The 27120-nt window shown below is 42.5% G+C and overlaps 2 protein-coding genes across 3 annotated transcripts in view; one reads left to right on the top strand and one right to left on the bottom strand.

Annotated features, from left to right (window-relative positions):
* Window positions 1-898: 898 nt before the first annotated feature.
* Window positions 899-19547, top strand: LOC134466743 (cerebellar degeneration-related protein 2-like). Its single transcript, XM_063220613.1, has 7 exons — window positions 899-1232; window positions 2461-2573; window positions 7351-7499; window positions 9337-9483; window positions 14936-15182; window positions 16300-16909; window positions 17482-19547. Exons 1-7 carry the CDS (start codon window positions 1151-1153, stop codon window positions 17712-17714), a joined length of 1581 nt encoding a protein of 526 aa, XP_063076683.1. The 5' UTR covers window positions 899-1150; the 3' UTR covers window positions 17715-19547.
* Window positions 19548-25571: 6024 nt separating this feature from the next.
* The window catches only part of polr3e (polymerase (RNA) III (DNA directed) polypeptide E), a 34024-nt gene continuing 32475 nt past the window's right edge, over window positions 25572-27120 (bottom strand). For both annotated transcript variants that reach the window (XM_063220612.1, XM_063220611.1), the window contains exon 21: window positions 25572-26303. In XM_063220612.1, coding sequence (XP_063076682.1) covers window positions 26247-26303 — 57 coding nt within the window. In that variant the 3' untranslated portion in view covers window positions 25572-26246. The remainder of the gene's footprint in view (window positions 26304-27120) is intronic.

Genomic DNA, 27120 nt, shown 5'->3' with positions numbered 1-27120 from the left:
TAGGCCTATCATATAATCAAACATGCATAATTCTGAACACAAAGTGGATTTGGTGCCTACATGGGAGGAGGGGGGGGGGGGGATGGAGTTAATTACCAGGGCCTCTCTGGTAGGTATTTAGGCCTATAGCTATTGTTTTAGGTCAGCCCTTACACTGTTCAATTGACTGTTCCACTTCCAGACCTGATATGACTTCCTGGCTAAGTAGAATACAAATACTTCTGATAGCCTATTTATTGTTGTTTTATATTGTGTTATTGTAAATTAAGAAGACTTTTATAAAGTAATCTCTCTCCCATTTTTCTTTGGAGTGTGCCACATGATGGACATGATGGACCAAGATGTGGGGTATCATGTGAAACACTGTGATAATGTTTCTCCTTTATAGACTTAACTCATCTTTGTCTATGCCTCTGTGATCTGGAAGGCGTTCAATTAGGCTGATTGTTTTAACTATCCAACTATTAAAAAGGCATCAAAGAATTGTTTAGCATTATGAGACTTGCTGTAAAAAAATGTGAAAAATGTAATAGGCCTATTATATTACATTACATTATATTAGCCTATATTATATTATATTATATTATATTATATTATATTATATTATATTACATTATATTATATTATATTATATTATATTATATTATATTATATTATATTATATTATATTATATTATATTATATTATATTATATTATAGCCTATTATAGCCTATTAAGATATTATTGATGAGCTGATGTGTCATCTCATCACCTTACAAACAGGGCGCGCCAGTCACTCACAACCACATTGGGGAGGCAGGCACTTGCCGACACAGCCTTCCACCTACGTCACTATATCAAAGGTACGAGCCGCATGCCACGTTATAGCTTCGCTCATAGGGACATTGGTGAGGGGAGGTCACCAGCACCCGGCACGCCGCAAGTTTGCTCTCTCCTCTCTGCAATCATGCACCACAGCCATACCCCACTGGACAGCGTGCTCAACGAAACACAGAACGGAAACACCGGCTTTTGAACCGCGCCTGCCTGGGGGATATAACGTAAACGGATAGACAAATCATCCTAACCGGGCATGGGGCTCCCTGCGACAAGTGCAGCAGAACCACGGAGTTAAGAGACAAAGCTTTTTTCCCTTGTTGTGTGAAAAAGATGCTGACAGACATGATTGTGGAGGAGGAATTCGAAATTAAAGAAGAGGAGCCTTGGTACGACCAGCAGGACCTGGAACATGGTAAATGGTTTTGAATGATTGATCATGTGTAAAACACCGGCGCGCGCTCTCAGCCGTTGGGATATAATGTTACAAATTTGTAGCCAAGTCCATTCTTATATGAAACGGCTTTGTGGGCCCGGCCGTCGTGCTTGAGTAAGATCTTTAGAAGTCGACTTGCACTGACACAATGGTTTAACATTTCATCAGCGAGTTTGAAATGTGTGCGCTACAATGCATGATAAACTGAAAGCAATAGCGCATCCTTTACACTTGATAGACAGCGGAAGAAGCTGGTTTTGTCAGTTCACCTAGATTTTTTTTGTGATGCTGCTGACCTTGCTAAATCAGCAAACGAGCATGACCTGAGCTTAACCTCTGTCGAACTGGATGCACAGCATCTGTTACAAAGACATTTTATCCCAGGCATTCAATCACTTGACCTAATAGATATTTGGCGGTTCAGTGACTTAACAGTAAAGGCTATTGGAGCTCTGATGAAGGGCAGACGCCCGTTATATTTCCAGTTAACAAAGCAGGTTGACAAAAGCAGATACTACTGAGTGTGAGACGAGAGAAAATCGATCCCTGGCGCATTGTGTTTGAGTGGTTTGGATATTTGACAGACGTGCAGCTTCTTGCGAGCGCTGTAGCAGACCCCTGGCTCCTACCATGTCCGTTTAAAGATTGCATATTGCACGGCATAACAAGCATTCTTCATGTCGATGTTGATGATACCCAGACGGGAAACATCACGAGATGACATTCCAGTCACCCTCTCCACGCGCCAGTCTTGGTTGTCTGTCTCATGCTCACATGTTCCTAGTGTTGCTCAGCGGCCTAGACAAACCCATGCTTTGGCAGGTGGTGAAAAATAAAATTGAGGTAAAATAGTAATAGAATGAATGTCAGATATGAACAATTGGACCACAGTAGGTGTTTAGAAGAACATAATCATGACTGCCATCTTCACTACTACTTGTTTTGAGTATAGGCCAAAACTAGACCCAATATTAATTAAAACCTGCTACATTCCTTAAGATATGAATTGAAAGATATGCCTTTTACAGGATAAGCAGATAGTCTGGTCCTAATTTTGGGTAGGCCTATACCCAAAACTAATCCTGCCTAATTTATTTTGGACTGAAGCACTTACGCTTGACAAAGCCAGGCTAGAAAGAATAAACTCAGACAACCCAGACTTGACTGTTTTTCTTTGTTTGTGTGGTGCCTATGCTGGTGGGCACAGATCTGCATCTGGCGGCTGAGTTGGGAAAGACACTGCTGGATCGTAACCGCGAGCTGGAGGATGGGCTCAAGCAGATGTACGGCACCAACCAGGAGCAGCTGCAGGAGATCGAGGTGATTACTTACTTATTTATATTGTTTGTTTGCTTGCTGATTGGGCTCATTTCACCCCCTGCCCTTCCATTCACACTGGCATTACCTCTCCTAGATTCTCTTCCCTACAAAGACATAGTGCAGTAACTGCACATTTTGTCAAAATTGAATTTAGACTGCAAATAGTCTTCATTACACCCCTTTTATCTTGTGACAAAGCCTTATGGTCCAAATGTGTCCCGTTTTAGTGATATTGTCATGATAATTTGCAGTAACTTAACTATCCAATCCAATACCAAGGTTTTGAAGGCCTTTTTCTCAGTTTCATTGTTGACATAGTTGACATGGTTACTGCACTTTGCCTTTGTAGGGCAATACTGTACATGCATTCACTGCCCCCTCTCCCCATGTTGATACAGGTTGGCTGATCAGATGCTGTTTCTCAGCATGTTTCACTATGTAAGCCAGGGTGTGCTTTGTTGAAAACCAAGGTTGAAGGGGTGACCTCAGATTCTAAGCAATATCATTGCAGTTACATTACACAGAGAATAAAATCATATCGAAGAAGTGGATCCATCTAGAAATTGCACCCTGCTATAAGCAATATCCCATTTGCATTTGCAATAAACTTGCAATTAGCCCTCTAGCCTATATTGGGATACAAGTTGCAACATTGCTATATATTATTGTTCCATACATTATATGCCATAACAATATACTTCTGTATGCAAATGACCTTGCGTCTTCGTGAAGCATTTACAAGACAATGGTTTTGATGGAGAGAGGCGTTCACTTTGTTGACCTGTAGTTGGGAAGTTAAAATATTGAAGGTTGGCTTATGAAAGTACTTGCGTCCACCTGACTGCAGATTATAGTCAAAGCCTCCTAAAGCTACTTCTGTAGGCCCAGAAACATGTTACTAGCATGTTCGCAAACTGTTTACGCAACACATTTTTCAAACCGTGCACTGCAAACAAACACTTTAACAGGGTTAATGTGACATTTACATAAGGTGCATGCGCATGATGAAAATGTCAGCTGTTTTCAATTAGGTGTTTGAGGCGCATGTGACAAAGATGTTCTTTTATTTTGAGGAATGCAGTTACTGCCTGTTGGATATACTTTACCTTTTAACTTGTACAAAGGCCATGTATCGTGCAATAACATTGCAAGAAACAAAACCGGGTTAGCATCCAAAACCCCCTGTTAAAATGTTCTTCATGGTTGTTGATATTTGGAATCTGTTTGGTGACAAGGCCGTCAAAGATTAAACCCTCAAGTGTAAAATGTGGTGATGTTTTAACCCAGTTTTAGGCAGAAATACTGAGAACTGCATCTTCTTTATTCTGGTGTAGAATGATATAATATTACTTAGTTACTTAGAAGTATATAATTTTAGTCAGGACCGCTCAAAACGGTGTCCCATTCGTGATCGCACTGTGTTCTGTCTTAGAAGTATAACATTTTTAGATATTTATTGAGGAGTTTGTTGTATTATTGAAAGGACTGACTGGACAGGAAGAGAGTTTGAGAGGGAGATGGGGGAGGGATGGGAAACGAGTTCGACCTAGGCCGGATTCGAACCTGGGTCCCCATGGGAGCACGTCCATGTTATGGTGCTCCGGCACAGGGCACCACAGCACCCCCAGAAGTACATAAGATTTCAAATATTTCTTGTGCTATGATAATCTAATGCAAACTCTAAAAGGTAGGCCTACTTAACTCTACTCTAATCTGTCACCGTCTGACAGCCAGTCAGCTGCAGTAACACCCAAAGGGGGACTATTAGTATCTTATGTGCTTTACTCAGCTTTTTGTCAGGAGCTTAAGGGGGGGGAACAGCTTTAGCTAATTTGGTAAAAAGGGATGAAGCGGCCTTGGCTGTGGCTTAAACGGCTGAGGCACCATACAGTTACAGGGTCCCGGGTTTGATTCCGGCCCGAGGTCGTTTCCCAATCCTCTCCCTCCATTTCTCTCTCCCCCCCACTCACTTCCTGTCACCACCTCACAATTTTCTATCAAATAAAGGCATTAAAAAGCCCCTCAAAAGGGATGAAGTGCTGTCTGTAATGGGAGCTGGAACTTTTACACAAGCTCCCGTTTGTATAAGATGTCCTCTCCCCCACATTAGACCTGTAAGCATGCACTAGGAGCCACTCAGGTTTTCTCCTTCCATGCGACTTCCATGGGACCTCCAAGGTCTTAGTGTGTGGGAGATCAGTTGAGATTGCCCAGACTTTGCAAGGACCTTGCCAGTCATGGGTGAGCGGTTAGGGCGTCAGACTTGCATCCCAGAGGTTGCCGGTTCGACTCCCGACCCGCCAGGTTGGTGGGGGGAGTAATCAACCAGTGCTCTCCCCCATCCTCCTCCATGACTGAGGTACCCTGAGCATGGTACCGTCCCACCGCACTGCTCCCCATGGGGTGCCACTGAGGGCTGCCCCCTTGCACGGGTGAGGCATAAATGCAATTTCGTTGTGTGCAGTGTGCAGTGTTCACTTGTGTGCTGTGGAGTGCTGTGTCACAATGACAATGGGAGTTGGAGTTTCCCAATGGGGCTTTCATGGCTTTCAGTCAGTCAAGGAGGCATGGTAGGCTATCAAATCAGTGGTCCCTTCTACTGTACTGTGTCTGACTCTGCACCACTGCAAGTGCATATTAATCAGTCTTAGCAGAGTCAGTAAGGATACTCATTTGAATTGGAGATGGGTGACCGGACGACTCGACTGTCAATATCTTTAAAGGGGTCAAACCGAATGGAAATCCATCGAGGGACAATGTGACCCTCTTGCCGTGTTTCATTGGTGAGAAGGGGGTGACTCGTAAAAGCTGCCTTTGAAAACATAGAGCCTATAACTCTTTCAGTAGCGAACAGAGACTTGTCTGCAAGACCTGGCACGTGAGATTCTGAGCTGGAGTGTCGGCACGGCATGCTAGCATTGATTGATTTAAAGGACTTCCTTGACTTGACACACCAACGTTGGTTAATTTAATGGACTGTCCAGACTTGTATTGAAGTCAGAGTCCCTGGAGTCCTTGGAAATCTTCCTGTAGTTGCTACTGACCCATGATGATGCATAATCTCGTTGCTTGGTGTATAATTATTAGCTAATATGTTGTTATATTATATAATATTTGTGCTTTACCCATATCGCTATTAAAGGAGACGGCGTTAGTTGCCAGGTCCTCACTTGACATGCTGATAAAGACCATAATATTTTGAGCAGAAGAGGACAGTTGGTTTATCTTTATTACTCTTATCTGTGTGGATAAAGCAGCTAGGTTCGCAGATGAGCTGACCAAGCTTTTTCAAGGGTGTACAGTATGTACATCTTGTGTGTAAGACTCCAGGGGCCTCATGCACTACTTTCGTTGATTTTCTGCATATGTGAAAATCTGAAAAGATTCATATTCATCAAAAAACTTTTTTTGTGGTACATCACATTGAAATTGAAATTCAGTGCAAATGAGCTTTTTCACATGTTGATTTTAGCACATCCAAACATTTGCATGAGAAGTTACAGTACGTAATCTACGTATGTCACTTTTTTAGCAAGCTTTGTGAGGCCCCAGTGAGGAATAATAATACAAAAAAACCAGTGCTCGGTTCTCCAATGGGGTGTGACTTTTCTGACACCTTCAGCTCTACCAGAGAGCTAATGAGAACATCTTGACCTTTTGAGTTTGTATTGAAGCTCTACATTCCACACAGGTCAGCTCTTGGTTGCAATGGCGTGGTGTGGGAACTTGAAGCTAATGGAGCTCTTCGTTACGGAAGATCATGTTGACCTATCGGTGTGTCTAATTTAATTTTCTGTTATTACTAGTAATCATTTTTACACATTTGTCACATTTTTACAATTACTACAGTTAGTGACATGAGTTGAATCTCCACATTCCACACAGGGCAGGTTTTGAGTGGAGTTGAGAGGGAAACTAAAGGTTAATGTAGCACTTAACTTACTTTGTTGATGGAAGATTGTGTTGACCTGTGTTTTGTTTTAAAAGAGCATATTGAATTGATGTCTCATTACTGATAATTGACTGTCTTGTTACATTCTAGAGGTTGCGTGAAGTGTCTTGTGTTTACTTAAAGGACGACTCCAGCCAATTTCAATATGCAGTTGTAATGCTCACACTACCCTGGACTTGTCAGTACCAAAAAAATGCAGCATCACCCGGTACTGACAAGTCAAGGGTAGCGTGAGCAATTCAAAAGCATATTGAAATTGGCAGGAGTGCTCCTTTAATAACAAAAAGGGATTAGGGTGTTCTCTTAACACAATCATGACCAACTGTACAAAGAAATCAGGTTGGCTGCTCACTCGTGAGGTTACTCCAGGACAAGATACTGAAAAAAGCATACAAAGAAAGTTAAGTTTTGTTTGCAGCAACCACTTAATTGTGAATTTAACATGGTTATTGTCTTGCATTCCCCCTTCACATCTTTTTTTTCTTACTGGTATCTCCAATAGTCATAATCCAGAAGCAGTTTTAAATCATAACCACAAAACAATAAGCCATTGTTTCATTGTTTGATCCCTTCATCCCTGTGTTGTACAGTACATATAACACTATATAGTATTTATATAATTTCATGTAGTATTACTACAAAATACTCTATGTCCACAAATGAAACACGTCAGGAAAATAGGCTACATTTCCCCTCTAAATATAAATATCTTTCTCCCTTCTACAAAGCGCTTTGAGTGCTCGAAGGAGTGAAGAGGTGTTATATAAATGCAGTCCATTTACTATTTACCATTTCTTCCCCTGCGTGTGTGTGTCTGCTGTCCAGTACCTGTCCAAACAGGTGGAGCTGCTGCGTTCGGTGAATGACCAGCACGCCAAGGTGTACGAGCAGCTGGACAACATGGCCCGAGACCTGGAGCAGAACAACCATCGGCTGGTCATGGACAACCGCGCCGCCCAGCACAAGATACAAGGGTGAGGGGGAGCACTTGGCCTGAGTGTTCTCACACACACACACACACACACACACACACACACACACACACACACACACACACACACACACACACACACACACACACACACACTATGCATGCACAGTGCAGCACACACACAGACTTGCAGACACACACAGGCTGTAGTCATGCATGCGTATACTCACACAAATTACATTTTGCACACACGTATTCAGTCATGCACACACTGAACATAAAGACGTATACACGACATACACACACACACACACACACCAGGCAGCTGTTCAAAACATGACCTTCATTGAGAATGGAGAACAGCACAAAATGAAAATGGATTTCTATACACGGTCACAACAGGCAATGCGGCTTTCGTTGCACTCTGATGACTCGGCATCTTTACTCGGAATAACAAGAGCATCAACCTCAACCCATTTGTCAACAAGACTGCTGCTCCTATGCCCTTGATGTAAATGAATTTGGTCAATTATTCAAACCACTGTATCTTGTGGACCTTTTGTCCCTTTGTGTTTTAATTACATCACTTTGAGTCGTTGCCTGTGGTTGTGGTGTCCCCTGTCCTATTCCCACAGTCTATATTATAATTAGCCAGCGCTCTCACACAGTAGGCTACACCTACTTTGTGTCTTCAAACTATACCTCATGCCTTTGGGCACTGGGTAAGTGTGGAGCATTTTTAGTTACCATAACTAGATGAATCTCCTGGAAAACACTCCCTTGGTGATCAAAGTGGCTTCTTCATCATGAAACCAAGGCAGTGTAACTGAATTTATAGTTAAGGTTTTTACAAAATAATGATTAAAAGGTTAGAAAGGCTCATGCTGAAATATGTGACTAGACAGAGACTGAGCTACTGTCTACTAAGGTAGGACAAACCTTTCAAGTCAAGTCAAGTCAAGTCAAGTTTATTGTCAATTTCTTTACATGCACTGGTCATACAAAGAAATTGACAATACACTTGACTTGACTTGACTTGACTTGAAAGAGTTCAAGTCAAGTCAAGTTTATTGTCAATTTCTTTACATGCACTGGTCATTCTTTGTATGACCAGTGCATGTAAAGAAATTGACAATAAACTTGACTTGACTTGACTGACGATAGCCTTTTGTACCCCATAGGACTTTGTCTCGTCACTTAACTTGGATTGTGAGCTCTGGTAGCTTTCGGGCGCAAATGATGTGTTGTGCTTATTAGGTGAAGAGTGAGACAAGTGTTAGGCTCTGCACAAAGGTCCACGCATCAGAAAAGGGAAGACCAAAACGCTGACTAAAGTGTATTTAAATGTATTAAATGTAAAGGTTTAACATGTGATTGAAAATGAAGTGTGTGGGTGAAAATGAAAGTGTGCGCAAAATGTGAGTGGTTGTGTGAAGGAAAGCAAAAGGTGCGAGAGGGTAGGGGAATGCGGCGGGCGCCCGTAGCCTCTTTTCGTGTCCTTTTAAAGGGTGGTAAAGAGTCTTATTTTTCATGTTAAGCGTTGTCTTGCTGTAAGACAAGTTAAAAGAGGGAATATGTCGCTAAGCTAGTGAAAGTCAATGTATCCGTGTAGCATTGTAGCATGTTACACGGATACATTGACTTTCACTAGCTTAGCGACATATTCCCTCTTTTAACTTGTCTTATAGCAAGACAACGGCTTACATGAAAAATAAGACTCTTTACCACCTTTATAAACCCCAGCCAACGATTTTAACTGTATTAAGCCCCAAAATAGTGGCATACCCCTTTAACACCCTTCAATCAAGGCCAGTAGTCAGTATATACGTACGTCATGAGAGATGATTAATGTGTCCATGATGTGGTCTCGCGTATCCCAGGCTCACGGACACGGTGGAGGGCTTGCAGGCGCAGGTGGACGACCTCCAGAAGCAGATGGGCGACCTGAGTGTCTCCACGGCGCACATGTCAGAGCGGCGGCGGTCTTCCAGCTCCAAGAGCCACACCTCAGGGAACAGCGGGTCCAGGTGAGAGTCTGATGTATTTTTTTTATTATTATTATTACATTACATTACATTTCACTTAGCTGACACTTTCATTCTATTCAAAGCGACTTACAGTTATTATTTGTCAGGGTATTGGTTACAGTCCCTGGAGCAATGTGGGGTTAGGTGCCTTGCTCAAGGGCACCTCAGCCATGGAGATGTAGGGAGAGGTCGGGGGGATTCGAACCTGCAACCCTCAGATTGAAAGACCAACTCTCTAACCACTAGGCCACAGCTGCCCCAGATTTTATTATTGATGTTATTTATTACTGGTATTATTATTTATTTATTTTCAGATCTGGGTTTTTTAACCTTTATTGGATGGATAGGTGAAGCTGGTAACGGGAAGTACAGTAAAAGGAAGAGAGAGAGAAGGGGCAGGGCTGGGAAACAATCCATACCGGACTCGAACATGGGTCCCCTTGGGCATGCAAGCCCATATGTGGGGAGCTTACAGTAGCTCACTCTGCCGCAGTGTCGTCCTATTATTCTTTAAACGTTTTGGCCTTTTACCTTTATTGGGTGGGATGGTGAAGCTGGTAAGAGGAAGTATGTGGAAGAGTGAGAGAAGTGACAGGGTTGGAAAACCATCCAGACAAGACTTGAACGCGGGTCCTCGTAGGCATGCAAGCCATGGTATGGTGTGTTAGCGCAGCATGCCACAGCTCCCCTGTTGGAGTCTGATTTTGATAAAGTCTGAAATGAAGAATAAAGAGCTTATAGGAAAGTTGACTTCATCTTGTAACTTGATGACGTTTTGTTTGCTTGTTTGTCAGACTTGCTCACTCAGTTCTAATTTATGACGTGGGAATAAGATCTTATTGAACTCTGGAGTGCGGTCACTTCGTATCCATTTGTTTGCCATCATGAACATGAAGTGATCGCTGCGGTGTGCGGTCAGGCGGTCAGACCCACTAACGGCTTTTTGCAGGATGCTTGTAGCCATGGCCGTAACTGCCCAGAGGTGTCCTCAATGGTCAATATTTCTTTTCAGTAATGTAAAATGTATCTATGATGACAATGACAACGACAATGATAAATTCAGTCTATAAACGCCATCCCCATTTATCCTCAAGGCAGTGATGAATGAAAACAAACTTTGAAAGTTTGACTGAAGCGATTGAAGCATTCTAAATGTACATTATTCAGTACAGCACACAGTATTTGACCTCTGTATTTGAAACTGTCTGGTTTGTGCCCTGCCCTGCTTGTAGCATAGTTGGTGTCACCAGTATGTCTGTGGTGCACTGTATACTTCACTGTATTACTTTCAGCATGGCTCTCCTTCCTTGCCATCTTTGTTCTGCTGCAAGTGTTTTCGGTTTAGTAAGTACATTTCTGAGGCTAGTACAAAAGAAAGATATCCTCCGCCCTCCTTCACAATCTTCACAATCTTGTGCGTCTCGGGAAAGGACTAGTAAGTGCAGACAAGAAAGAAAGTTACCGGAGCATCTTCAGATGTGGATATTTTACTGTTTTATCAGGCAAGTGCCAAGACAGACGTCGTGACGTTCTCACGTCTTCTTCTGAGTCAATATGATGCATTTCTGAGGCTGTCAGGCATCAACATGTTTAGCCAAGACGTTGTTCGGCGTGCCATCATTTGCGAACACACTAAGTGTTGATGTCCCAGCCGCCTTTGATCTGCTGCCTGTTTCATTTGAAGTTTGTTGTGACTAGCCCTGTCCTTAATCCCATATGCTAAATTCAGCAGAGAACAGCGAGGGGGTGTTATTAAAATAGCACCTGGCAGTTCTACTCTAATGGATACATTAAGTGTTCCCATTCTAAACCTACACAACTGCACACACTGCACACACATTAGGCCTACCTATAGATAAACAAACAAATCTTCAAAATCAGTCAAAACCCAGGGAGGGTGCTTACTATGTTTGTAAGCAGGGCTCTAAATTAACTTTTTGCATCACCAGCCAAAATGGCTAGTAGATGTTTATATTACCAGCCTAACACACACTCACCAGTGGGTCAAAGTGGTTAATGAATTTTCTTTTCTACCAGCCAAACTTAATTTTCACCAGCATTTGGCTGGTTGGCAGGTGTTAATTTAGAGAGCAATGATTGATGTGCTTCACTTTGAGTCTTACAAAGTGAAGCACAGCCCACTGACTACACTCGTACAGATTAAAAACATAAACAAGTCTGCAAATCAGACAGAACACAAGGGGGGTTGCTGACTAAGGTGTGTTGAACTCTCATCTTTCTGTTCTATACATTTAGAAGTGATTTACATCCTACTGCATAGGGGTGGGCGATATGACAATATTAAATCGTGAATCGTGATATTGAGTAAAAGATCGTCTCGAATCTGCCAAAGTGGAGAAATCGTATAGATCGTCTTGCAGTGAGGATGTTTATTATCAGCATCAGAGTGACGTTTTCTCACTTGTGTTGTTGTCTTCACTTTATTCTTTACATTATTGTATTCCAATTGTACACTTTATGAGAGTATCATCAGTGTGTTAACATTTTATTGACTGCAAATTACAAATTGCAAGTATCTGAAAGTTGTTTTTTGTTGTTTTTATTTTTTGGATGGAAGATCGTGATAAAAAATCGAAATCGAGATTTCATGTTAAAAAATCGTGATACAACATTTTTGCCATATCGCCCACCCCTACTGCTGCACATGTAAACCAGTGCTCACAAGGTGGTTGCTGCCTATATTTGGGGATAAACTCACCAGTCACTTGTTGCTTACTAGACACAATAGACACTTCCAGTTGTATGCAATAGGGATGATGCAGAGCCTACCACACACGTGTACATAAACAAGTCTGCAAAGCAGTGAAAACACTGGGAGGTTGCACAGTCACACTATGTTTATCCACTGTCATGTATTGCTGATTAGACACAATGGACATCCCTATTGAAAGTACAATTGAAAGTGACACAGGTTTGCAAACCAGTCAAAACACAGCAGTCTTGTTGTCTATGTTTATCTACGTACAGGGGTGAACTTTCACTGGGTTAAATGGATTACCTGGGGGAGAAGGTAAACTTTGACATGTTAGATGAGGCAGAGGGCAGGGCAAAGAAGTCTTAGGGCCTTTGCACATCGGCTCAGACAAAGTGCGGAGCACTGCTCTGCCAAAGTTCGATTCCATTGTTGTCAATACAACCCTGCACACTGGCGCCGATGTCCGCGGACATTTGCGGATGTCGGTTAGCGATTAGACAGGAGTGCTATTTTGTCTGAGCCGCCCGTTGACTATCCATGCTATGTTCGTGTGAAATTGGGTTTGGGGGTCAGAATTGTGTCAGAAGCGAAAATGCTCCGCAGTGCTGTCAGAGCCAATGTGCGGAGGCCCTTACTCTAGACCAGTGATTCTCAAACTGTTGGCCTACAAAGGTATTCCAAGTGGGCCCTGAAATCATTATCTAAAAACCTTAATAATGTGTGTTACTGTAAATTCAACAGTTCAAAGTCCATGCACAGCTTGTAGGTGCTGGTAAAGGCAAGAGTGTTCAATACTCAGGCCTGAGCAAACCTGATGACGCACAGAGGCGAAACGCGTTGTTCGCTCTGAATAAACGAGCAAAAAAGTCAAATAAGTGTGCGGTAAAATTCTTCCTTTTGAAATGTGTGTTACTGTGTTGCTGCTCACTGTTCATTGGAGTTGTATTGTCTATTGGCTCAGAGGTGGGTCCCAAACATTTGTGGAAAGTTCAAGTGGGCCCCAAGTTGGAAAATGTTGGGAAGTCCTGCTCTAGACTATAGGTTGCAGCATATATTTACAGCAACGGGTTTTAACCCATTGATGCCTGATGTTGCATTGTACAACATTGGCCCTGGCGCCTGGAGCTGCATTACGCAACATTCAGGCTCATGAGATTTGAGATACCTTTATTAAAAATCTCTGTTTGTTTGAGATGATTGAACACATTTTAATGGAAGATGAGGGTCTTTAAATGCAACTTAGTGCATATTTTTATGGGCTTCAGAAGCTGACATATTTAGGTTTTTATAGACTAAGGGCAGCTTTTCTTAAAAAGGGCATTCAGCAGCCTTTTTTCCAGGTGCCTTAGGCATCAATGGGTTAACCTGACGTTTGAGGTTTTTGGTGGTGTAGACATATCCTGTTTCGTGCATCCTGTCTGGTGTCTCGTGTCTGTCATGTTTGTAATTTGTGTCGGTACAACAGATTTCATATAGGAGGTAGATGCCATCACGTGTTCTACGCGACTCCGTCCACCACTCAAAGAACTTCACCTGCTCGTTCGGCTTCTTTCCCCAAACCGAACTTGCTGCCACGTTAGGAGGCTCGGGATTTTCCTATCCCCATTTCCACTGCTGCCCCCGACGTGGGTTTTCATAACTTTTACACCTACAGCTCCATATCGACATGGACATTTCTCTTCCACTGAAGTTTACTTGTGTTGTCTTGTTGAGTCTTTGTATGTCTTTATTTTGTGTTAAATGGTTTGTAAAGCGTCTTTGGTGGTTTTGAAAAGCGCTATATAAAAATAAAGTATTATTATTATTATTATTATCACTGATGGCCTCTGTTTCTCAGCATTGTGAGAAATGTGTCACAGTCCATATGGGAATTGGTGCCAGTCACGTGTCACACATATCTCTCAGTTTATTTGCTATCACGCTCTCAAACTGTCCAAATAAAGGCTTAAAAGACCAAAAACATTGTGGGAAAGCATGGAGGTTTGCTCTAGATGTGACAGAGTGCCAGTAATCATCATTACGCTGGGCCTACACTAGATGCATTATGTTACTGACTGTATGTAATGCATGCAAAAGAGTGGGCTTTTTTTTTTTAGAATACACTCTGCTGCACTGCCGTGTCTGGTGTAGCCAGTTACATTGAGTATACTGGAAGCGAATTGTTACAGCAAATAAGTCTTTGACTTAACACCTCCAATGTAGTCCCAACATTTGGCCAGTGTAGCCCCAACATGAGGCTTAGATATTATATATATATTTCATCATTAGATATCTCATTGTTACCGGTTATCCTAAATTAAACTAAATTAACTAAATTAAATCCCACCCATCCTTAATCCCCTGCACTAACTTTCACACCTACACATTATACTCCCCCAACACAACTATATTGTACTCTGACTTGTTGAATTACTTGCATACTGTTCTCTGTACCTTCCCACACTTTGCACGCCGCAGTTTGTCTCTTCTGTCAAGTCACTTTGAATTAAAGTGTCAAATGTCTTTTTGATGAAAGTGACCTTATATTTTTTCACTTTGTAGCTCCCCACACTTGATTGAATTTTATTAAGCGGACACTTTTATCCAAAGCAACGTATATTGTGTCGCTCTAACACCATCCTATTCCTGTGCACTTTGTATCTGCAAGTCTTGTACGCTGTGATTATATTGTAAGTCACCTTGTATAAAGGCCTCTACCAAATGTATTGTATTGTAATGTACTCCTCTGGTTTACAGGCATTCTTCCCACAGTGCCTCTGACGACGTTGAAGACGACGACTACTCTGACGACGATGACGATCACCTCTGTGGCACGAAAGAGGAAGTGGCGGAGTACGAATCTCTGTCCAAGTCTCTCCAGACCCTACAAGCCCAGCTGGCTGCGGAGCGGGCACGGCGCGAGGGCACGGAGCGTGAGGCGGACGCCCTGGCACGAGAGTGCGGCGAGCTGGAGCTGCGGCTGTCGGCCATGGAGGGCTGCCAGGTACGGAGGGCTGGGGATTGGCCAGGGATTAGGGCTGCACAATATATCGAAAATGTATCGTTATCGCGATATCACGGCTTGCAATACACGTATCGCAAAAGTTGCGCACGTATCACAAGAAGTTTTTCATTTTTAATAACAGCAAACTTGGTGAAAAGGTAAAAAAAATAATGTAAAAAATGTTGACATTTTAAGCTGATGCTGTATATTAGCCATTTTTTTCCTAATACAAAATAATGTTGGAAATAAAACATTGCTTTCAGTTGTTTTATACATGATAAAGTGTATTATGGCAAGTAGAGAGGGGAAATATATGTATATTTTAAATATCGTGAGTAATATCGATATCGCAGTAGTATACAGTCATATTATTGTGTATCGCATATTTTTCTAATATCTCGCAGCCCTATTATGGATCCAACTCAATATCCGACCTCATGTCCTCTCATTTTGCTTGTAGCCACAATACGTTGAAGGCAGAGCTCTAAATGAACTTTTTCATCACTAGCCAAAATGGCTTGTAGACGTTAATCTTACTAGCCAAACACACAGTCACGTAATGGGTCGAAGTGGCTAGTAAGTTTTCTTTTCTACCAGCCAAACTGATTTTTGATCAGCTTTTGGCTGGTCGCGGGTGTTAATTTAGAGCCCTTGGTTGAAGGTGAAGATTGTGCACATCTCAGGAAAAGGTGCAGGACAAAGGCTGACTGTATTTTGAAGAGTCGTGACGTGTCTATCTTAATTCAAGTCTGATGAAGAGCGACTAGCTCGAAAGCGCTCACTTGAAAGAAATAAAAAAGCAACACGGGAGCAGTGTGCGGACATTCATCGTTGTTTCTACAGTGTTCTGGCCTTGCGTCTTGGATGTGCGCACCACTAACCTAAGAGTGAAGAGTCCTCACACTTAAAATCTTTTTTTTCCCCCTTTGTTTTTCATTCCATGGCATTGCTTGTAGCCTCAATATGCACACACACACACACACACACACGCACACAGACAAGGAGCTGGGATTGATGGTTAAAAGTTAAAGAGTGGGTCATAGCTGAGTGGTACAGACCGCAGACTAGAGCAACCACATAATCATGACGTTTTTTTGTTTTGCCCCCCTGTTGCCAGGCACGGCTGGCGGAGGCCGAGGCAGAGGTGGCAGAGCTGCGGGAGCTGTGGCGCAACGACGGGCACAGACGACACCACCACCACCGCGACTCGTTGTCCACCACCGACGACGTTGCCGCCGCCAACAATCGGCTACTGCTGCTGCCGGACATGTGTCTGCTGCCTGACCCTCTGCGGGGGCGGAGTGGAGGTGGTGGTGGGGGTTACGGATACGGGTATGGACACGGGCGCGGTGGGAGGCTGAAGCGCTGCAGCAGCGAGCGGCAGCTGAGGGTAACCCAGGACGCTGACGTGGATGGAGACGCGGAGAGTGGGCTGGACGACGACATGGGCGGCGGCGTGCGCAAGAGTTTGGAGGTGGAGGACTTATTTGAGATCAATGGCGGTGTTGGAGTAGGAGGAGGAAGTGTCCTCGGAGGCACTGGCAGCTGCTGCAGGTTCGAGAGGGGGTGCCTGGGCCGTTCGGAGGTGGTGAAGCAGCGGGGCATCTCCCTGCTGAACGAGGTGGACGCCCAGTACAGCGCCCTGCAGGTGAAGTACGACGCCCTGCTGCGGAGGTGCGAAGGCGGCGCCCAGGCGCAGAGCCACAAGGCCGTGCAGACACCCGCAGGTACTGTACGCCCCCCACACTTCTATCCATCTGTCTATCTACAGTTGTGCTCAAAATAAAAGCAGTGCCCTTTACAAAGGCGAGTACATGTCAAAATTCTTCAAATAAATTACACTTTAATGAGCAAAAATGCATTTGGGACACGGTACATTCAGTGCCCATTCTATTTAAAAGCAAGACAATTTGGAAAATTAATTCAATTTTATAAGATCTTACAGAAAGTGAAGAAATGTGATAATTGAAGAACTGAAGAATTTTGACCTTTTCTAACCTTTGTTAAGGCACTGCTAGTATTTTGAGCACAACTGTATCTACAGTGATGGGCAAAATGGATTCATTAGTTACAATCTTGTGCCTATAAATTCCAAATATGGCACAATCTAGTGCCACATATTCCAAATGACTTTGACTTTGATTGAATTGGACGGGTAAAACTAAATAATTTGGAATATCAGGCACTTAATTGTAAACTAATGAATTCACTTTGCCCCGTGCTTACAATCTCATTGTGAATGTATGTAGTGTAAAATGTGAAATACTGACAATAAAAGATGTTCCATTTCTAACTCTAGGTGCCAGTGCATCCTCGTCCACCAGCACTACCAAAGTATCCACCTCCACTACCACCACCAGCTCCACCACGGAGACTGATGAATGCCCTCCTCTGCACTCCATCGCAGAGGGCATGGAGGAGGACGCGCAGCTGCCCGAGTACAAGGTGCTCTTCCACGAGATCTTCAAGTGCATCCAGCGGTCCAAGGCAGACATACTGCAGAACAGGACCAAGCCTCGACACGTCGAGTGAGTGAGGGAATGAGTGAGTGAGCGGGGGAGTGAGCGATGGAGTTGGATAAGGCCAGGGGCGATGACAGCTTTGGCCGGGGACCAGGACAACGTCATCTGAAAGGGCCCCCTACCCAATACATACAATGCCCCTTCCCCCTTCTCACTGGGCCCGGGACGACTGGCCCCTTGCTCCCCCTCCTGTTGGCTTCCCTGGATGAGGCAGGCAGTGCTACAGTTTTGGCCGTGCCTAGGACAAAGTCATGGAAAAGCCCTCCCACTCCATACATACAACGTAATGAGAACCAAATTCTGGGCCTGGGACAACTAAGCCCCTTGTCCCCCTCTGTCTGCTTACCTGTTTGAGGCAGGTGCCTGTGAAGAAACAATTTATTATGGTGTTGCCTGGGGGAAGACTCGCAGGAAGAGAAAGAACTTTGTCTGAGGAAACAAGTCCTGAAGGAATTGAGTTCATCAGATACAGTTGAAGCAAGCAAGCAAGGAGAACTATTTGTTTTGTTAAACCAGCCAAAAAAACTTTGGGGGGGACCCATGACGATTGCTCCACTGCACTTTTAACACCAGTGCCTACAACTTGCGGACTGCAAAACTCAAGTTATCCTGCCTTCTCTAAAGTGTTTGAAAACAAACATGCAAACCTCAGCTACTGTATGCTCCTTTTTTGTTTAGAATTGCACTTTTTTAAAAAAAGACTAGGTACGTAGTTAGAACCCTGGTAGGTTAGAGTAGGTGTTGCGTGGATCTCAATTGAGTCACGTTTAGACTTGTTAGCACGTTTAGACTTGAATTTGGTCTTTTCCACCGGTTTGTGGAAAGGCCAGTGGAATTGCCTTCTTGGAATGAAGGGCTTGTTTTGAGGACTCGTACTTCACCATGTAAAAAAGAGAAGCTGGCTTAGGGATGAGTCATGCATCTGCCATCGAGAGGATTTGAATCTGTACAGAGCAAGCATGGAGTTTGGTAGCTCTCAGCTTTAGAATCGTTTTTTTCTTTCCTCCATTATGCTTAAAGAGATTATGAGGACGTTGCTGGTGTGGCAAACGTTCAGCTTGTTAGATGGCATTTGAAATGGCTGTTCAATTATTGCAATTCAAAAAGTAATATGCTATGGTGCTCATAGTTGGTATCAAGAAGTACCTTGGATCAGAACTGTACATTTTGAGGATAATCATTTTTTGATTGTGGCACCCACACACCTTTGTTCTTAAAGTATGTTTGACTTTAGAGGTACCGTGTGAAAGATTATAGCCAAAGCCATATGTTAAGTGGTTTAAAAAAGAGCTAACACCTGGATCTTGACACATTCAGGAGATTTGTAGCTTATCAATGTAAAAAACGCTGTCTTATTTCATACAAATATCAATATTTATGTCCAGTTCTACTGCAAATTTAAATGATGTAGCATTACACTGGTTTATATACTGCACTTTAGGCTATTGCAGGGTTTCTGCTCCTTCTTTTGAACTCCTGTGTATAAATGTTGTCCCATGTCATTCATTCTGTTCCTTTATAATGTGAATTGTATGTATAATCATTGTTTTGCTTAATGCACAGCTGTTGCTATGCCCTGACATAGGCAAATGTCCACAGTGTCACATTGTGTGACCCTGTTGTCTGTCTGAATATGTCTGAGTAATACAGAAAAAAAATCTTTCACTTGATCCTGTTTGCATTCCTTTGCTCTTACCTCCCGCTATACACCACAGCCATAACTATAGTACAACTCTATGAACCCTTAAGATAAAAACCGAAGAGATAAACAACTGACAACAAACAACAGATAAGGACCGCAGGCATAAAATGGTTAGTCCCCCTTATGTCATCACTGCCATGGCCAATGTCCACATTTGACAATAGAGTGGGGTTTTTTTCTCCAAACACTCTGGAAACCATTTAAAATGCCTTTTTCTTTAATTTGCAGTTTTCTTAAATTGGATTTTAAGCCTAATCAAAAACTGTGTTGTGCTTCAGAATCTAAACTGCAGGGTTTTAAAAATATTTTTCTGCAGTACACTGCAACCTTTATGCAGTGGATTCAGTGGGTTTTTTTGCCCTCATAAGGGCCGTGTATGCTGCTACCATGATCATGCATGCATGTCGGGAAATGGTGCAGGCATATTACGCATATTATGAGTTCCACAGCTGGTGCACAACTGCAACTGAAGCGCTATAAAGGCTCAGGTTTGTTGGGGTGTGCACTTAGTATTAGTACTGATTAGGCTGTTTTGCATAATTCATTGTCTGAAGACTCTGTGTCTCTAGAGTCCTCTTGATGTGTAAATGCCTGAATTCTCCCTCCTGTTCATTCAGTCTGGGCTGTACGTCTTTCTACTGTAAGGGTTTGGCTGGCTGCCAGGCTAGTGGTACCCATGGCTGGGGACTGGGACCGAAAAATGGCCTGGGCATTTTTGGCATAGACCAGCCTCTGACGCACACAGGCCACTTATATCTATAATATATAGATATTATATCTTGACTGGCTGAATACACTGTCTATATAAGCGACAGACCAATGGGCCTCACCCTCTAAAACGTGGGCCAATCCTCAGGACAAACAACAGCAGCAGCAGTATTGCCCCCTGAGGACTGTCGGCCCGTTGGGAAAATGCCCTGTATGCCAGATTACTAGCCCACCCCTGATGGTACCTCAGTGCTGCTGCATCTAACATGGATGTTGACCATGATCATGCATAGGGCCCCTTATGTGGTAAATAGCCCCCAGCACCACACTGCTGCTTCTTTTCAGGATTGCAGTGGTTGCGTGACCAAAACACTGCAAGGCAAGGCAAGGCAAGGCAAGTTTATTTATATAGCGCATTTCATACACAGGTGCAACTCAATGTGCTTCACAAAGTTAACAAATGTAAATGAAAGGAAAACAGGGAAATGAATTAGAGTCAAAAAAACATTTAAAACATTAAGATAAAACATAAGGTAAAAATAATAATAAAATAAAAAAAAACATTAAAAAAAAACATAAAACCTTGAAAAACATACGCAGTCTTCAGATTTTAACTGTTCGACGACAGAGGAGTCTGGCCTCCTTTTTTCCGTTTACCTGATAGGGTCTAGAATTGTCAGGGTTTTGTCTTCTCTTATTTTACCGTCTTTTCATTCAATAATTTAAGAAAGCATCTGAGAACAGCTTTGTCTTGAGTCTAGATTTAAAACTATCAATAGTGGGTGCATTTTTTACGTCATCTGGAAGCTGGTTCCAAAGCTTTGAAGCATAGAAGCTAAAGGCTGCCTCTCCACACTTTGTTTTGACTTTTGGAATCACCAGCAAATTCTTCTCCGTTGACCTTAGTGACCTGGTCGGTGCATACAGCTGAAACATATCCAGTAGATATGTGGGTCCCATTCCATTTAATGATTTAAATACAAGTAGCATTGCCTTAAAATCAATTCTGTAGCTTACTGGGAGCCAATGCAGCGATCTTAGAATTGGAGTAATGTGGTCAAACTTCCTTGTCTTTGTAAGAACCCTTGCAGCTGCATTTTGTACCAGTTGAAGCTGTTTAATGGTCTTATTTGGGAGGCCAGTAAACAGACTGTTACAGTAATCGACTTTACTAGAAATGAAGGCATGTATTAGCTTCTCCAGATCATGTTTAGACATCAGGACCCTAAATTTAGAGACGGTTTTTATGTGATAAAATGCAGACTTAGTAATAGCTTTCATGTGACTGTTGAAGTTTAGGTCACTGTCAATGAGGACCCCAAGATTTTTAACTGTTTCCCTTGCTTTCAGTCCCTTCGTTTCAAGGATAGTAGCAATCTTTTGTCTCTCCTCTCTTTTCCCCAAATATAATTACTTCAGTTTTTTCTGTGTTCAGCTGGAGGAAATTGTGAGACATCCATTTGTTAATTTGGTCCATGCAATGATAGAGTGATTCAAGGGGGGTGTAGTCATTGGGGGACATAGATAAGTAGAGCTGGGTATCATCCGCATAGCTATGGTAATTTATGGAGTTATTCTCGATAATGTGTCCCAGTGGCAACATATACAGATTGAACAGTAGTGGTCCCAGAATGGAGCCCTGGGGGACCCCACAATCCAGAGACATTGGTGATGAAGTATGTCTTCCAATGGCGACAAAAAAACTTCTTTGTTGTAAGTACGATTTTAACCAGTCGATCACTATGCCCGTAAAGCCAACCCAGTGTTCCAGTCTATGTAGTAGTATAGAATGATTAACTGTGTCGAAAGCAGTACCAAGAAGTACCAAGACGGATGATTTGCCAGCATCAGAATTCAATCTTATGTCATTCATAACTTTGATAAGAGCTGTTTCAGTGCTGTGGTAGGCACGGAAACCAGATTGAAACTTATCAAAATAGCTATTAGACATTAAAAAGGCAGTTAATTGGTTAAAAACAATTTTCTCTATTATTTTACCCATAAATGGTAGATTGGATATGGGCCTATAGTTGTTTAGTACCAGTGCATCCAGGTTGTTCTTTTTCAGTAAGGGTTTCACAACTGCTTCTTTCAGACAGCCTGGGAATATGCCTGTTTGTAGTGAGGTGTTGATGATCTGAAGTACATCTGGTGATGTAAGATGGATTTGAAGAAGGCTGTTGGTAGAATATCTAAGTCAGATGTAGAGGAGCTAAGACTTTGTACCGTTCTATTAAGAATGTCCACATCAACTAAATAAAAATTTCTCATGAGGTTAGGATTTAACTTCACCGTAACAAGTTGGTCCGAATCTTGGGTCGGTTGCACATGTGTGAGCATGTTTGTACGTATTTTTTCAATCTTACCTTTGAAAAAGGATGCAAACTCATTGCATTTGCTGACTGAGAGGAACTCAGAGGGCATTTGATTTGGGGGCCTTGCTAGCTTTTTCCACAGTGCCAAACAGGACGCGTGCATTATTAATATTTCTGTTAATTATGTCAGAGAAAAAAGATTGTCTAGCTTTAGAAATTTCTTGGTTGTATTTCGAGAGTGTGTGTTTATAGATTTGGTAGTGGACTTCAAGTTTGGATTTACGCCACTGTCTTTCAGCCCTCCTGCATTCTTGCTTTAGCAATATAACTGTGGGATTCATTCTCCAAGGGGCTTTTTTATGTCCCACTGTTTTGATTTTTTGGGGGGCAATAACATCCATAATATGGGTCATCCTTGCATTAAAATTAACCATGAGATCATCAGCATTCTCTGAAGTTTGACTTTGGATCTCTGAAAGAGTGAGGCTGTCTCACAGTTGATTATACGTTTTTTGACTGTAAAAGACAACTGCATACTGAAATAAAGTGCAGTTTTTTTTTGCAGTCACCTTTTGATTAATAAATATTTATTGAATATCTGCACTGATGGTACTTCACTCTTAACCCCACACCTGTCTGGAAATTCTCATTCATTAGGCCATGTTAAGTGACGTTAGTGGAGTGCTTCAAAAGAGTTCAGTTGTCAGAAACTGGACTTGTGTTAAGAGCTTGAACACATTTTACCCTTTATGAAATTAACGTCACGTGTCCCTGGTCTGATTATGGACCAGATCAAATGTTTAGAAACCAGGTACAGGTCTTTACCTAACAGAATTAATTTACTGTCATTTTTTACCAATAAACAAAATGCCACTTTCAGCTTCACAGAACCACGAGAGCACAGATTGAGTTTTGTACAGTGTTTATTGAGCCAAGTTGTAAATGTGGGGGACTGACATCTCAGTCGGGTCACTCGTCCAAAAATAACAAGAAAGGAAAAGAAAGAACATGTGATGTCCTGTATTAATCATCCCCACCTCAACACAATGGCTACGGCAGTCTTTGGTGGCTTCAGTTTATGGCCTGTGCCATTGCGACCAAGGTAATGGTGAATCACTGTGAAGGAAACAGGGCTGAGCAGGCAGGGGGGGTTCTTTCTTCAGTTTGAGGACAAGACAAGAAGTTGTTAGAGGTGCACTGCGTAGGATTGTGGCTAGAGTGGGTATTGCAACTATGCTAATCTTTGAAACTGTGCTGCCCATTGCCAATTTAATATTTTCATGAATATTTACTAAATAATAAACTAATATTTATTAGTCTCACCAAAGTATAGTAAAATTTGCTACAAGATCCCCCTTTTCATGTATGAAAAGTGCAATTTTCCCCGGTCATTAATTTTTAGAATTTGATGGTAAGTATTCATGAAAAAGGTTATATTTTTGAATGGGCAGCATGAATTCCAGAAATAAACTACTCAAAATATTACACAGTGCACCTTTAAGTGAAGGGTGATATCTCCTGGGTATAAAGGAGGCACTTTTCTCTTCTCTTGGATGAGGGAGGCGGGCTGATGGGGCATCTTTTTTAGCACCTCAAGTCCCAAAAGCAGAGCAGCTTTTCATTATTTATTTTTAAATTCAAAGTCACGTAGCAGAACATTTCCCTTAAATTGCTCAGGTCGTTTTTTGATTGCTTACACAGACAGAACACAATGACATTCATTCAGAAAACCCGTCACCCACACCACAGGGCCAAACAACAAAAACTAACCAAGAGCGAGAGAGAAGAAAAAGACCCACAATCTCACAGGTGTGGCACAGACTACGAGAGATGAGGTCTAGAGGTTTTTGAGTGTGGTGAAAACATCTTAGTGGGGACCTGAGGTACGTTTATGGCACTCTGCTGGGGTGTAGTCCAACAACATGGTGAAATGATAAACCTGGTTTAATTAACCAACAGGAAATGGGAAATCTGCTAATAGATAGTTCACAGGTGTCATTCAGTGAAGGAAAACGATGACTCCAGGCTCTTCTATTAGATTATTTACAGCTACCTCAAGGTTTAAACTTGGCCAAGTTTTCTAACTAAACCAGCTTCTTGGAATAACCCTCTGGGATAGAGAAGGTGGGAGGTTTGTGTTTTCTGTTGGCATAGCCCAGAGCATACTACAGTTTGAGAACTCCCCCAAGCAGGGGAAGGAGGATGAGATTTGGTGAAGGAAAGGGGGTTGGGGTGGGGGGTACTGTCAGGTGGATTCTGTTCACTAGGACCCCCCAGAGAGCAGCATCTGATCTGCGAAGTCTTCGGTCACAATACTCTTCGGTCTTACTGAAATTCTCCCATGTCTCCAAACACAACTACTGTATGTGCCAACTGTTTTTCAGCCTCGCTTGATTTTCTTCCATTCTGACTGTTATCTGTCATATTTCACATACACACACCTCAAATGACAAAAAACCCTGAATCACTTCAAACGCGCTCTCGTCCGGATTCTTAGCTCGCAGGATCACAGATTTAAGAGATCTCCTTAAGTCTTAAGTAGTAGTAGTAGTAGTAGAAATAGGCTTCAAACCCATCTGTCTTCCCCTCCACCCCGATCCTTGGATTTTACAAGACCTAACCTCCATCCTTGGATTTAACAAGACCTAACCTCCATCCTTGTCCGGATAACTTTTTTTGTCAAGGTCACTGGGGGTGTTTGTAAACAACTGGGATAAAACGTGCTTGGGAAACCATTCACAACTTCCAAAACAAATTCAATCAATATTTTATCAATACAGTATTTTTTTTTTAGCTTCCTTGCAATTGCTTTTAGTTTTTTTTTCTTTGTTAAGTCAAGTGCATAGGCTAATGAAAGCGCACATTTCATATTTTAAACCGTACAGATAGAACAGCTTATTCTCTGTATATATTATTTAATGGGGGCATATTCAGAAGGTGGAAAATAAAGTAACCAGAGCTTTGAATTCTTCTAAAATACAACTGGTCTTATGAAACATCAATGAGAAGGAGTATTGATGGGAAAACAAAACCAAAATTTATAATACATAGTTCCTGACACAAGGCCCACACTAACTCAACAGGAACTATAAAGATGTGACTTTTTTTTTTACCCCCACCACATCTAGAAAAGGCCACCAAATCAGAACTCTGAACTGTCTTTTATTATTATTATATTTTAGACACTATTCTATATTTAAATTAAAATGGAAAAAAAAAGAGGAAACTGAAATGAAGTACTACAGTATCATTTACACTCATTCACACCAACTGCTCAAAACTCTGCCAACCAGTTCAGTTTTCTTCATGTACATGCTCTGGCTCCAACGAACTCGCTTGCCCTTCTGAGGACCGGAGGGGTGTGTGTGTGTGTAATAGAGTTAAGTGTCTGTGCGTGATGGGGGTTGTGTGTGTGTGTGTGTGTGTGTGTGTGTGTGTGTGTGTGTGTGTGTGTGTGTGTGTGTGTGTGTGTGTGTGTGTGTGTGTGTGTGTGAGAGAGAGTGTATGTGAGTACGTGCATCATGTTCACTCTTGCAGGGCTTAATGTTTACATATCGACCTGGCATCTTGTGTTCGGCTGCGTTGACGAAAAAAGCAAATTGTCGCCAAGAGCCAATCAGATGATGGAATTCTCTTCCAATCATCCAACCGACCAATCACGGGCGTTCTTTGTTTTTATCTCCCCAGGCGTGAGCTGCTAGGCTTCCCCAGCCAGAGGCCTCTCTCACTGGGCCCTGATGTAGGGGAGGAGGGGGGTTGGGGGAGTGGTGGTGGTGGTGAGTGATAGAACCCAGTGACAGGGTTCCGGCGCCCTTCGTCACGACTGCATGGTTCCCTTTAGATACCACATGCCTCCCTGCGTGGTGCAGCAGTCCTGTAAAAAGGGGTTGGGGAGAGCACAGAGCACATAAGCAAAGTGTTACCAAAGGGTCAGGAGGTACATGAAAATGAATCATAACTTTCAAATCATAAATGTTATTGATGTGAATGAAGAGCAGTGCAGAGCAGTTCTACTGCAGCATGAAAAATAATCGATTTTATTACAGTATGATTATGGAGAGTGTATGTAATGTATTTAAGGGTCAATGGCGTTTTAGTTGTAGGACACATCAGGGTGGTGCAACCACAGCTAATGCCACTACTGTATGGATGTTTAAGTGATTTAAAAAAAAAAAAAAAAAAAAAAGCATATTCACTGCAGTACATTAATTATCAATTACTAACGAATTTATGAGAATTAGCTGCAGCTGTACCACCTAATGTCTGAGCTCAAAAAACGTCATTGACCCTTAAACATCCATTTATATATTGAACCATCCATTTTAGGTAACAGGCCAGGATAGACTTCGAGACAATGTAATAGTGTGTGTGTATGTGTGTGTGTGTGTCTGTGTGTCTGTGTGTGTGTGTGTGTGTGTGTGTGTGTGTGTCTGTGTGTGTGTCTGTGTGTCTGTGTGTGTGTGTGTGTGTGTGTGTGTGTGTGTGTGTGTGTGTGTGTGTGTGTCTGTGTCTGTGTCTGTGTCTGTGTGTCTGTGTCTGTGTCTGTGTGTGTGTGTGTCTATGTCTGTGTGTGTGTGTGTGTGTGTCTGTGTCTGCGTCTGTGTGTGTCTGTGTGTGTGTGTGTGTGTGTGTGTGTGTGTGTCTGTGTCTGTGTGTCTGTGTGTCTGTGTCTGTGTGTCTGTGTCTGTGTC

Source organism: Engraulis encrasicolus, chromosome 17 (assembly GCF_034702125.1).
Source record: "Engraulis encrasicolus isolate BLACKSEA-1 chromosome 17, IST_EnEncr_1.0, whole genome shotgun sequence".
NCBI lineage: Eukaryota > Metazoa > Chordata > Actinopteri > Clupeiformes > Engraulidae > Engraulis > Engraulis encrasicolus.
This window is presented reverse-complemented; position numbering and strand designations above follow the sequence as displayed.